This window comes from Pteropus alecto, unplaced genomic scaffold (genome assembly GCF_000325575.1).
Source record: "Pteropus alecto unplaced genomic scaffold, ASM32557v1 scaffold73, whole genome shotgun sequence".
NCBI lineage: Eukaryota > Metazoa > Chordata > Mammalia > Chiroptera > Pteropodidae > Pteropus > Pteropus alecto.
Genome location: NW_006436284.1, coordinates 6576830 through 6591349, shown reverse-complemented (window position 1 = coordinate 6591349; position 14520 = coordinate 6576830). Strand labels below are relative to the sequence as shown.

At 35.2% G+C, this 14520-nt stretch overlaps 1 protein-coding gene across 1 annotated transcript in view; it reads right to left on the bottom strand.

Annotated features, from left to right (window-relative positions):
- Nucleotides 1-14520, bottom strand: part of MAP3K1 (mitogen-activated protein kinase kinase kinase 1) — a 71794-nt gene that overhangs the window by 26768 nt on the left and 30506 nt on the right. The window contains 5 exon segments of the mRNA XM_015589853.2: nt 1062-1210; nt 1580-1696; nt 2089-2289; nt 5615-5815; nt 8794-8944. Coding sequence (XP_015445339.1) covers nt 1062-1210; nt 1580-1696; nt 2089-2289; nt 5615-5815; nt 8794-8944 — 819 coding nt within the window.

Below are 14520 nucleotides of genomic sequence, written 5' to 3'. Positions count from 1 at the left end.
TACAAGACATTATGGATATCATGCATTCATAGGGTCACCAGGAGTCAGAACTGACTTAACAGCACATGCATGACACACACTAGGGACTTGAAAAATTTTTCACACCTGTCATTTTGGGCTACATCTCAGATCCTTCAAGGTTATGAATTCATTCTTATCAACAACTAGGCAATAGAAAAGCTTGAGAAGCACTGTAGATTTTAAGTAACAACTGTGATTAACAGCTTCTGTATCTTTAATTACAATTGATTAGTCTATTTGCTTAGAAGATCATACTTATGTCCTCAGAGGTGCAATGGCCTATAATGAGGATTCCCTAAAACAGGGGTCCCAAACCCGTGGGCCACAGACTGGTACTGGTCTATGGCCTGTTAGGAACTGGGCTGCACAGCAGAAGGTAAGGAGCAGGCAAGCGAAGCTTCATTTGTATTTGCAGCCACTCCCCAGCACTAGCATCACCACCTCACCTCCTCCTCAGATCATCAGGCATTAGATTCTCATAGGAGCACCAGTCCCTGGTGCCAAAAAAATTGGGGACCGCTGCCCTAAAGTACCTATGAAAGAAGCAGTGATGTGTAACCCTGTATTTGAAAGTAATCTGGGGAAACCACTTTGCCTTCTGTTTATAAAAGAACTATAGATATATTCTTTACACAGCTTCAGTGTCATTCTCTGCAAAACAGTGATAAAACCTACCTGATGATGTTGTAAAAACAAAATTAGACACTATTAGATGCCTGACACAAAGTAATGATTGATAAATAACAATCCCTTATTATATAACTTCAACATTTTTTTAATATTCTGATATATAAGGTACCAACACTGTTTTCAGGACAAAATGTCCACATATATATATGAGAGGGAGTGTTTGTGTATACACACACACACACACACACACTCAGATGACCTTTAATACCTTTTATCCTTGATTTAAACTTGAAAGCCAAGGTGCAAGTTAAATCATTTTAGAGCAAATTAGCAAGTAGATATAAAAAATTACCCCTAAAATTAAAAAGTAACAACAGATTAATGCTTTTAATTTCTTAAAAAGTACTAACCTGTTTTCTGAACTAGATGTAGAAGTACTAGATGATGACAATGTATGAGAATTTGACATGCGTGAAACAAACTTCTGGATGGTGTTACGAGATGGAGCTTTGATCCTTGAGCTACGCCTACTGTGATATTTCTGGAACAAACTCTCAACCTAACATTGAAAAGAGACAGTAACAATGATATTTGTGCCATAATATACACACAGAGTTCTAGAGGTTGAGTTATTTGTCTTTTATTTCAAAAGTTTTTCATAAAGGCAATTTAAGAACTTGAAAACTAAGAATACAGCTTACTAAGGGCAATATTTTTACAGGTCTGTGTTTACTTGTTCTTCAGTCTAGAAGAAAAGACTTAATTTGTCAATGGGCTATAAGAGAACTATTTATAAGCATCAAACAATTCGTATATACCTTCAAAATGACCACTGTTTTTTAGATGTAGAAATCATGGAAAAAAATTTTAGAAATATACCATAAAAATTTGTTGACAATTTTACTCTAAAGCATTTATTTAAAATTACCTCAAAATTCTTTAAAGTTTTTCTCCATAACATTGGGTCCGAAGGTTCTAGTTGAAATACTCGGAGCATTACAAATAACAGATGAATACAAAATGTTCCACGCCCACAGCTGCAGTTCTAAAAAGTTTAAAAAACAAGCAAACAAAAAACTTATGAGTTATGTGGTTCTATTAGAATTCCTTAGTCTATCACTTTTTTATATTTCCAAATATACCAAATATACTAGTTTCTATTAATTTGCTTCGTTATCTTTATATATTAATAAGAATATGCAAGAAAAGTCTACAGCTTGTTTTTAATGAATTTATTAAACATCAAATTTTTATTCTAAAGTTTATTAAGTCATGGTAAAAACCTTCATAAATACATTAAAAATGTTTATTAGCCCAAAATATATTTGAAATTTAGTTTACTAAAGAGAATTAACTGACCTAAATTTAAGAGTATTATAGTATCGATTTGAGTTAGTACCAAATACTAATAAAATATAAACCGGTGATGAGTCCTACCTGAGGCCCAATAAACACCCGGTATTTATTGTCTGGACTATCTCCTCCAATCAGGAAAGAGTTGGGTCCTATTTGCTGCAGTAAGTACAGCCTGGCCCGCATCACTTTGTTTACACGGCGGTTTGTTTCCTCAGGGCTGTATGGTGAGAAGCCATCTGGTGAAGGGGCTCTTCGAGGTGGTGTGATTCTCCCACTCTGAAACTTCACAATATTGTTTTTTTTATTACCCCAAAAAGTCATACTAGACAGCCATGCAGCATTTTATGTTCTGAAAAAATACCTCAATATATGATGTAAAATAAATAAAATATATAACAAAATGTATTTTGCAAGTGCTTTGTCTGACACACTCATCATGAGTAAACTTCTAAAATTCTAGTCTTCCCTAAAACTAATGATAAATCTGGTTGAGAAAGATAACCATATGGTAATATTCATTATAAATATCTGAGTTTTTTGAAAAATATTATGTAAACCAAAATAAAAAGCATAAAAAATTCACCTCATAAGCAGGCAAAACGACTTATTTCCAGTGATAAAATTTAAACATCTGATTTCCTGGCTTCCACTTAAGGTGCTACTAAATTCTGTTTTGTAACTGGTAATTTACAAAAAACCACCATGGAATTCTTCTCATGGTACACTATGTAGAAAACTAATGGCAAATGACTCTTCCCAGATTAAGACATTTCTCACTGGAGGCTGACAAAAACTCTCCTGTGGTGAGGGTGCCATATGTCCCTCTCACTCCAAAACTTGGTCTTTCTATCAGTGCCCAATAGAAATTCCAGTTCTTTCTGATACCTAACTGATTAGTTAAAAATAATAAATGTTGAAGAGAACATGAAGCAGCGAATAGTCTCATAAAGTACTTGTGGGAATGTAAAATGGTGCAGATGCTTTGGAAAACACATGACCCGCAATTCCACTCCTAGGTGTAAACCTGAGGGAAATGAAAAGTTATGTCCACACAAAAACTTGTACACAAATGTTTACAGCAGCATTATTCATAATAGCCAAAAATTGGAAATAACTCAAATGTCCATCAACCGAATAAATAAAATGTATATATTCATATAATAGATTATTCTACAATTAAAAATGAATGGGATACTGATAGAAGTTATACCATGGTAGAACCTGGAAAACATGATGCTAAGTGAAAGGAGCCAATCACAAAGGACCATACATATTATATGATTCCATTTATATGCAATGTCCAGAATAAATAAATATATATGAAATCAGAAAGCAGATCTGTGGTTGCCTAGGGCTAGGAAGAAACTGTTAATTGGTCTGGGTTTTCTTTCTGGAATGATGAAAATGTTTTCGAATTTATAGTGATGGGTACAACTCTATCAATATACCAAAATCCAAACTTTAATTTAGACAGGTGAATTATATAGTATGTGAATTATCTCTCAATAAAGCTGTTATTTTTTAAATGAGCAGTTACTTAAAAAAAGAAAGAAAAAACAACTAGAAACAAAAACGAGAATACATGCACATGCTATTTGACCTGCTAAGCATTCAGACTGTGGATATGCTCAGATGTGCAAAATGATATATACATAAAAATATTTTTGTATCATTATTTTTTAGTAATGAAAGGTTAAAAAGGAATATAAATGTCTATTAGTATGTAGTTCATTTAAACTATGATTTATGCAGGTGATAAAATGCTGTGTATCTGTTAAAAAGAATGCAAGGGTAACTATCTAGCATATATCCAAAGTAGGTGGGAGGCAAGGGAGAGAGGCAATTCTGTATATACTTGTGGTAGACTTTTACTTTGATTGCTCTCATGAACTACACCTTCCAGTATTTATATCCCTACCACTGATTCTGGATTGGGCATGTAACTAAGCTTCGAGCAATAAGACAATAGCAAACATGATGCAAGTGGTGGCTTCACAAAAGCTTCTATGTTGGGACTTGACCTCTTGAAACACTTTTTTTTGGGGGGGTGGTGCTTAACAGAAATTTATTATCCTAGAATTTGAGAGGCTCGAAGTCCGCAATCAAGGTGTCAGCAGGGTTGGTTCTTTCTGAGGGCTATGAGAGAGAATCTGTTCCATGTTCCCTACTAACTTGAAATACTTGTTGCAACCCAACTTCCTTGCTATGAGGAAGAGATACCAACAGCCCCTAACTGTCTAGCATCCCAGCTGAAGAACCAGACTGTGAGTGAAGAAGCAGTCTTGGATATTCCAGCTTCAGCAGATGCCATGGGGGTCAGACATAAGCCACTCCTGTTGAGTCCTGCCCAATTTGCAGATTCATGAGAGAATAAATGACTGATTTTGTTTTAAGTTTTAAAAAAGTTAATTTAAAGGTGTGTCAATATAAAGCCAATAAATACTGTTGGGTATCTTTGGCTTCACTGTAAAAAAATGTACTTAAAATTTACTCTTTGAAGGATTTATATGCTTTAACCACCTCAGATCTGAGGAAAACCAAAACTCCCCCTTGTGGTCACTATCACAATCATTTTTCTATTCACTACTTTGCTTTTCAAGGTGAGAAGGTGTTTTAACTTGCATTTCTGTCACTAGAAGTCTCTATCATAAAGTTCGCACCTATCTTTTTGCAAATCTCTCTGATGTCTGACAATATAGAAGACATCTGGATTCTCACTGATGCTTCTATGTTTAATCTGCTATGATAGGATGTTTTGGTTAGAGTATATGAAGAAAATCTGGCCTCACACAGACATGTAGCTGGAAAAGGTATTTTAATAGCTTTTTCAAATTATTATTTTCTTTTTGATATGACACCAAAGAAATGGTTTCTTACAGGAGGCTGTAGTGTGGAAGCTGAAACCATATCAACAGACTTTTCCTACTGTTATATTAAAATCCAGATACGTATCTTACACACTTTGAATGGATCATTTACCCAAGAATGATTTTGTTTCATCATGTATTGGTCATTTGAAGAATGCTGGCTCACTAATTTATGCAGATCTTCCAAATGTTCACACATTTCATTTTGCATTATGTGGAAAAAAAATCACATTTGATATTATCACTGATCTTATTTTAAAAGTCTAAGTTTTGGAAACTATCAAGCTTACAGTGGTGGAATGAGTTTTCCAAAATTCTAATTTTTGCTTGAAATCTCAAATTTTACCACTTGTAAAAAAAATTTTCAATTGTTTGCCTTGAAGTGAGTCTCACTTAATTCATCTTAAGGAAAATGTCTGCCAAATACCCAAATGAAGAATATAATTTCCACTGTCATAACTTTAATTCAGGTGAATGCACCAGAAACTTTACTCACCATTGTAAATGTCAATGCAATGAAAGAGGCAAATAACATCTCAGTTTTATTACAAAATTAGTTTTGACCTAATGGATCCACAGAAAGGGTTTCAAGACCTGCCCTCTCTCTCTCCCTCAAAGGGTCTGTAGACCACACATACTTTGAGAACTGCCGCTCTAACAGAGGGCAAGCCAATCTTTTCTGTTATAAATGAGTCTAAAAGTTGTAGAAACTTAACATATTTATTAAAATATTAACTTACTGGCACGGGGGAAACTCTTTTTCTCCTTACTCCTGGAGAGTCTGGTTTCACTGTGCGACCTGATGGGGAGCTGCCAGGGGAAGGACTGCGTCGGCCTTTGGGAGCTGGTGAAGTGGTACTCGCCTGGCCCTCTCCTTGAGACTCAGTTGCCAAGTTATTAATTTCAGATCCATCTCCTTTAATAGGGATTGGTTTTACCACCTAAATTAAAATTCCAATACTTCGATTATTTAAAAATACAAAAAAAAATAAGTAAATTTGAACAAAACAGCTTAAGAAATGAACTCAGTGAGTTTTATTATGCATTATATAAATGAGACAATATGTCAACTTTTATTTAGTATTACTTTAAGCCATAAATGTAAGACTATTTTTCCCACACAGATTTGTCATTTAGGCTAAAGCACTAGTTAAAATGTTATCATACATAATTTTAGAACCTGGTGTTATGTTATTACATGCCCTAAAATCATTTAACATTCAAAATCAACAAAGGTTAGAAAACAAATGTGAAAAATAAGCACTTACAACTTCTATAGTTAATTTCAACTACATTGAAGTAGATGTTTTCTTTTTCATTTGTATTGAAAAAATGCAAGAATTGAAAACAATACTGGGCATAATTTGAAGTATTCAGATAGTCTGACTAATTAATATAAAACCATTTTGCTTGCTTTGTTCTTGGCACTGTTAAAGTACAATAGTTTTAGACATGTATTTCAGAAACACCAAACGAATCCACAAGTTTAAAGATCACCTTTCAAGCAGAAATGCAGTTTATAAGATGTGATACTTCTAATGATTAGGGCTTTCAGACCTAATCTAGCTATGACCAAAAGGCCAAACTGTAGCCTTAGTAGTTAAAGTTCAGCAGACCTTTTTGGCCTTTCTCCCACTACTCCTGCTCTACCAGCCAGTAGCTGTGCCTACCACATGCCTAACCTCTCCTCATCATGGGCTTTCACTCACACTCTTCCTCTTAATCCACATTTCCAGCCTGCAGCACTCCAGACAGCATACCTTCACCCAGTGAAAAAGTGCCCATCTTTTACAGCTCCGTTAAAATCCTACCTTTTACGGAATCTCCCTTAACTCTACCAGCCTGGCATTTTCCTCACTGCTAAGTCATTACTGCTCTTCTGCCCACCCAACATTATTTGGTTCATAGTCACGAACTGCTATGTGATATTTCATGCCTTATTTTATTTTTACTTATTGTGCATTAATCATATTTTTACTGTTGGAGATTATTTACACCTCTAAAGTTTTAAGGAAGATTTGATATATCATAAAACATAGTAACAAACAAAATCATAACTTCCAGGTAGACTATAAACTTCTTGTGGATAATATAAAATCTGTAAATTATAACATGTATGGTGGTAGAAGAAGCTTAAGGACCATGTGTTGCCTTACTCTTCACATCTCTTCCCTCTTCACTCCTGTCCTATACACAGATAAGGTACTTAAGTATTTGCTGGAAAGCGGACAGTGAGTTAAAATAAAATTTGGTCTTAGATGTTAGTTCAAACGTAATAAAGGATAAATAGTTGGCTTCTTTTTAAAAAGTTGTAATTTCTGCTCTGTTATTCTCAAAATACTTAAGACTCTCTACCAGCTCAAGGAACTCCAGAAAGCAACATATTCAAATTTCAGATGGCTTTAATTGTTCAGAAGTTCTTCTTTATATTAATTAGGTAAAAATTTGCCACCTTCTATGAAATGTTTCAACAGAACTTTCTAAAATAAATCTTTAATTTCTTTATCTTCATCCTCTAATATGATTACTAAAATGGTGAGATCTACTTCACATGAGGAATAAATGGAAGAAGTGTGGAGGCACTGCTGGAAAAGAAAGGACTCATGGGTAATGTGGCAGCTAAAAAATCTGGTATCTAAAGGAAAAATTAGCTCCATAGGTTGGAACCAGAGGGTAGAATGTGCAAGATAAATTTCAGCAAACGATGAGGGATATACAGAATCTCAGAGGTTTTTGAGATATTTAAGAGGCTAGTCAGTGTTAGACATTTAACAGAACTTTCTGAGACAAAAATGTTCTATAACTGCACTGCCCAGTTACAGAAGCCACTAGCCACCTATGGCTACTGAGCATTTGAAATGTGGCTAGTGTGAATGAGGAACTAAATTTTTACTTTTATTCATGTTTAATTAAGTTTAAACTTAAATGGGCATATGGGATGAATACAGGGTGAGATAATCACTCGGCAGTGGTGTAGTTTAGGGGTTTCAAATATCAAATGAGTGGTTTGCTCAGTAACTTTTATGATTCACTTCCCCTTGCTCCCTGATACACACAAACAGATCTAATGAATCTTAAATTGTCATCTCTGTTTATAAAGAACAAACAAAAAACCAAAAACTTGTGATACAGATTGGTACTGGGCCGCCGTAGAACTGAGATCTACTTCTTCCTTTATAAGAATGAAGAAGCACATTTCACAGATTTCATATATAAGCATATCTCATTTCACTGCACTTTGCTTTATTGCATTTCATGGATGTTACGTTTTTTACAAATTGAAGGCAAGACCCTTCACCAGCAAAAAAGTTATGACGCACTTCATTGTATACTTGCTTCACTGCAGTGGTCTGGAACCAAACCGCAATATCTCTAAGGTCTGCCTGTACTTTAAAAGAGAAAAACCATGGCAAAGGATAAAGTATGCCTGCCTTTCCTAATGTAGAAATCTAGGTTTTCTTTCCCGATATTCCAGGCGTCTCTTTAACTTATCTCAAACCCATGAGTCTATTTAATTTTTTCTGTTTCCTGGAAGATTTCTGGAATTAAGATTCTTGGATCCCACCTTAGAGATAAAACATCAAAATAAAAATTAAGAATTGCCTTTCTTTTTAAAGTTTTAAGTACAATATAAATCTCCAATAAAAGGATTTTTAGATACTGACATTAGAGGGCAGTGTTGCTTTAAGCATTACCTCTCCATACAACCAACCAGCTTTTTTTTAAGAAAGGTTTAAGTTGCTTAATGAGCATAGTTTCACCTATGTTTTGTTCCAAGTGGCTAGAATATCAAGCAAATAAACTACTGAATTTAAAATGAAGATGAGAACAAAAAGCTTACAAGAGGATCTATTTATGCTTAATTTTCTATTTCCTCCTATGCTTTCTTCCTTATAGCAGGTCACCCACAACCACTCACCACAGGGCCTCTCTTATTTCTCCTTTCCAGCCATTCGTGCTTCCAGGCTGGCATACAGGTTGCCTTCAGTTTCTCCCTGATCATTCGTTCTTCTGGGCGATCATCCATCTTGTGCAAACCCTTGAGAGTTTCCTTATTCTCCATCTCACGACTACAATGGAAGGAGAACAAGGAGAATGAAATTTACATATGAAAAATAACTTACAAGAACAAATAGAACAATATGGTTCTATTTTATACTTTCCATGGACATGTGACTAAAAAGATAACTGCTAAAAACTTCAAATTTAAGCAAGGTATGAAAGAAAATACCACTGCGAAACATATATTATACCATCGTCGAATCTATAACGTGGATAGTGTTGAATGTTGCCTGATAACAAGTTGAGTTTAATAATGCCTTTAAAAAGAATGTTCCATTTAGAAGGTGCAGGCACATTAATATTAATGCAGACCTTTGTTTCCAGGTAGCTAACAAAATGGATCCTAAGACATGAAGCATTACATTAACAAATACGTTCATGGCGACTGTGCTGTTTCTAATGACACCACTACTCTAACACACTCAGATATTTAGTAGAGTATTTTACTACCCTTTCTTTATCCCAGAATATCCAGTAATTTAGGTCAATATAAATAGAATCTGGTAGATATGCTTATTTTCTGAAATAAGCTAAATATTTAATAAACTAAGTGAAACCTAATCACATCTTCTATGATCCCTTTTTTTTCAAAGCCTAACAGATTAAATTCTATTCTCAGAATAATCCCATGACAAAGTATTTGGGGTATTCCATATACAGTACACTCATATCCACCCACATGTGGAGGTATATAACAAACAATATGCATATGCATGGATTTTAAAACCTGGTTTGTAAGGAAACAAAGCAATTGCACTCTGGGAGAAGTAACAATTTAAAAAATACTAAGCTAACTTCAGTAACTATTTCGGAAATTCTATAAAGCTACAAACTGATTTTCTACACTGATAAGAAAAGGAAATACCCAAGGAAATACCAAAGATGATAACCATAAGCTTACTAAATCAAATTCAAACTCTTCTAGGAATTTTCCATCTAATCATAACTACAAAGCAGCAGTATCTTCAGGGAACCAGCAAAAAACCTACTTAAAACTAAATATGCACTAGAAAAGAAAGGGTTAACTGGTTTTACTGAAGCATCAATACTGTTAGGCAGTGAAAACCAATATGTTAAATACCTCTGTGCTAGAGATTGGCCTAGATATTTTTAGGAATGTGAAGAGTACAGAACATTTGAAACTTGCAAATGGGCATTAAAACCATGTAGGATATTTCCACCACACAGGTATAAAAAGCTGTCACAAAGAAAGAGGCAATATGAGAAGAAAAAGGTAAACAAAAGAAAGCAAATGAAAAGAAAATGGAAAGGAAAGGGAAAAGAAGAGGAGAGAAGAGGAAGGGAGGGAAATAAGAAGGGAGAAGGGAAAGGGAGGGTGGAGGGGAGAGTGTGAGAGAAATGTGTTCCCCAAAATTCATCCTGCTCTGTCAATAATTATCCAAGGAAATTGAAATTTATAGTCAATCGAATTTATTGGCAAATTGCACACCAAAAATTTGCTTACAACTCTCTAGTTTGAAAAGCAAACACTTTCCCCACAGAAACAATGGTGCAAGATGAGGCTAGGTTCCCAGGCTAGTTCTCAAAAGTAAGTCACACTGTAGAACTAGTGTGCACTTTCACACCAGGAGCTCCTGCACTCCCTGACAAGGGTGATTATCTTCTCAGAGATGTCTCTCCTTCCCCAGGATTGTTTCACTGAGTATCTCTTTTCCATTCTTTATTTTCAGTGTGTCTCTTCCTGGCACCCACCTAAACACATAGAGAACTCTCCTTGTCAAAACAAATCTTCCTGGATGATGTGGCCTCCTTAAAGTCAGCATCACTTGCCTCTTTCACTGCAACTTGTATGAAAATAATATAATCTTTTAAACCAATTTCTTATTATAAATAATGTGGAATAAGCATACTAGGAGCTCAATTTCTGCACACATCTAAGATTATTTCTTTAGAATAAGTGCTCTGAAATGGAATTGCTGGGTCAAAATGTACACTTTTTGGTATATTAACTAAGACTTTTGATAATAATGGCAAATTATCTTCAAGAAAATGTATATCTTTTTACAACTCCCCAAGTCAAGTTGCCAGCTTAGCTGGTCTGAACTAAGCAACAGACTCCTAAGAGGGCCTCTTCACTTTGAATCTTACTCTTATCCAATTCAAGCTTTACAGAGCACCCATGGTCACTTCCTCCATTAAAACGCTCAGATGGCTTCCCCCTGGACTTAGACTAAAAAAAATCCAAAAAGGTTAAACATGGCCTATGAGGCCCTACACCATCTGCTCTTACCTCAACTGAAGTTATCCAGGACACCCCTTTACTCCTCCACCTCCCAGAATCTTTTTCTTTCACTGCCTGAAAAACTCTCCTTCCTGCTCGGCTTCTGCACAGACTGTTTCTCACTTGTCTGTTTTTCACCTCATTAATTTCTATGGACTTTTTTTAGCTTTTCTTCAACTCCTTGAGACATTACCAATCTCAGGTACCCTAGCTCAATTCTTTCACTTTTCCTTTAAGGTGCTCATTACAATTTTCAACCCTCCCCTGCCACCCCGCCAACAACTGTAAGCCCCATGAGGGCATATGCCAGCGTTTTATCACTGTATACCCAACGTCTAACAATGTCTGGCTTATAACAGGCGTTAAAACATATTAAAGGAATGATTATTTATTAACATCTTTGGCAGCCCTAATGACCTTCCTAGTTTTAAAATTTAATGACTAGTCATATTAATCTTTTTATTGTTCTGTATTTAAGACTAAATTTGCAATTTAGATGTTATTCAGAACAGTTTTCATTGTTCCTAAATTAATCTGTAAATATAAACCAAAGTGTTCTTTCTAATGTCTTCATAAGTAATAACTCAATATAATTCTAAAAAGTTTATTTTTACATGTTTTAATATCTTTGAAATCTAAATACCCCTTACAATTAAATGTTGTAATTTAATTGGCAAGGGTTTTTACTTCCTTTCTTTGTAGTATAAAAAGTAATGGTACAATTTACAACTAGATTCAGTGAAATATACAACAAATCCTATTCTACACGTAAGAGAAAAAAAAAAATCAAACCTACTTAGTTTCATTTGTCTCTGAAACAGAACCCAAACTAGGAAGAAAAGTTTTTTCTTACATAGTTTGTTTTGTTATAATCCTAACATATAGTTCATAGATATATAGAAAGTTTTTATTTTTACCAGATATGTATGTGTGCATACATATATATAGCAGTGATCTGTCATCCAATTCATATCATAGCTATAGCAGGAAACAACTTTACACACACACACACACACACACACACACACACACACACACACAAACAGATAGTTGCAAAATCACCAGATTAGAGGGTCTCCGATTCATTTTAGTTAAATATGAGTGTTTCGGAGAGTTATTTCTGCCCTATCTATTGTCTAGAACCATATCTATTATTTTGACTAAAATAATAGCTTGTATATTTGACATTTTAGCAAAACAAACATGTATTTTGGGAGTACTTTGAAGACTGAAAAAATAAACAAATAAAATTTTAGCCAGATAAATATGAAAATTTAAACATTGTTACAGATTAAGCTTTATCTTCCTTTCCTGTTTATTTAGAAAACATGAAGTTTCTTGCTGTTTTTGGTTTCTAAACATTCCTCAGAATAAAACTGTGATTGACCCGAAGCTTCAAAGAACCTCTCTCCTCTAAGGTTAGGTTTTTAGTTCTAGAGTCTTTCTAGACTTACAGAATTTACCTGCTAAAAAACAAGATATTTCAATGACCCCTTCTCAGTGAAACCACCTGGTCCTACATTTACATGACCCACTGGCACCAGCCACTGTTGACTGGACTGACATTTACAGATCTCCCCACTCTTGATTTTTTTTTTCCTAGTTCTGTTTCTAACATTCCTATTAACCTCACTGGTATCATGTTCTACATCCTCTTCCTAGAGCCCTTTAAATACCAGCCAATGCCCTCTTCTCACAACACTAAAATATTTCCTTAAGCACACCGAGATTTTTCCTACCTCTCTGCATTTGCAGATGATTTTATATCCTGACATCTCATATGCCTTCATTAAAGAATTTCCAATCACCATTCTATAGCAGTTAGCCACTCCCTCCCCCATATGCTGATATTAATTATAATACAGCATAAACTGGAGTATTTGTTTACATATCTGCTTCCCTCACCACATTGGGAACTCTTCCGGGACAGGTTAAACATCTTATTTACTTTTCTATTACCAGTGCCACATGTCCTGGACAGGCCACAAAAGGCACCCAACATGAAGCCAGAGGGTCTATCCAGCCATGACTATGTCCCCTTCTAAGGGTGGTGTCTGATGTTTAGGACACCACACTTTATACCTTTGAATCCATCCCCTACAGTCCACAGTTGGCAATAATGTGCCCTGATCCAAAGAGCCTCTATACTGGATGTTACTGTAGCATGCAGATCTTTTCTCTGGGGGTATGAATGCAAGATACACAGATAGTGTCACTATAGAAAGAATAGCACAAAAGTAGAGAAAAAGAGCAAAGTAGTAAGTAGGAGCAATGAGACAGAAGGGAGAAGATAAATTAGACAGAAGATGCAGTTAGAGATGGAGAGAAGGGAAGAAGCAATACAAGTAAACATAAGAGTTGTACCAGTCCCATGATAGATAATCGTAGCTACTTTTATACCTCCCTGGGTGGTGAATAACCAAGTTCTCCAGAGGCTGCACGCATGTGCTGCAATAAAGGAAACTTCATGGATCCTTTGCTTTGCACTGAAATAAACCCTAAAATGTCTCTTTCAGGCACGCTCAAAGAGCCTGACTAAAACACTAATTCAGCACATATCCTGGCACACAGAAGATATTCAATAATCACTCGAAAATAGAATCCTACCAAGTTTACTGTAATTTTTAAGGTATTTCTTAAATGGTTCATCTTTAACATGGAAATATTATGTTAATGACAAAGAGAAATAACTGCCAGACTTATGTCATAATAGAAAAAGTTAATGTTACATGCTAGGCAAGGCATTAGATGCTTTACATGTACTAAATTACTTCACCTTCCCAGCAACTCTATGAAGTCGTTACCATTACAGTCTGAGGCTGGGAGAAGCTGGGATATATGCCCAGAGTCACACAGTTTGTAAACAGCAGGACCTGGATTCAAATCCTGGTGGATCTGACTGAAGCCTGTGCTCTTCATTGGTATGGCAGGTCACTGTCAAATCTGACTTTGTTTTTACAACAAGTCAGCATCAGATATCTATGTGGATATCTCTTTGATGAGAACAGGAAGTTTAAACAAGTTTTTACAATGGTGACTATTTGACTGTAAGAATTAAAGAAGCACATCCTATTCATTAGTAGGGCGCTTCACTGTAATAGAAGTAATAAATTCTATAATGATCATATAAAACTTTTCTGGAAATTATGGGGCTTAACCGTAGTGTACATAAAGATTTCCAGAACATTTTAGATTACAGATAACTTTATATAGAGAGATTCTCAATTCTATCAGTGTCCAAGGAATTTCGAGGAACCCTGGAAAATATACAGAATTATTTAGGACAGGCACAATTCAGAGCCATCCAACTGAGGCCTATTTGTGAAGTCCTCATAGCAGCAG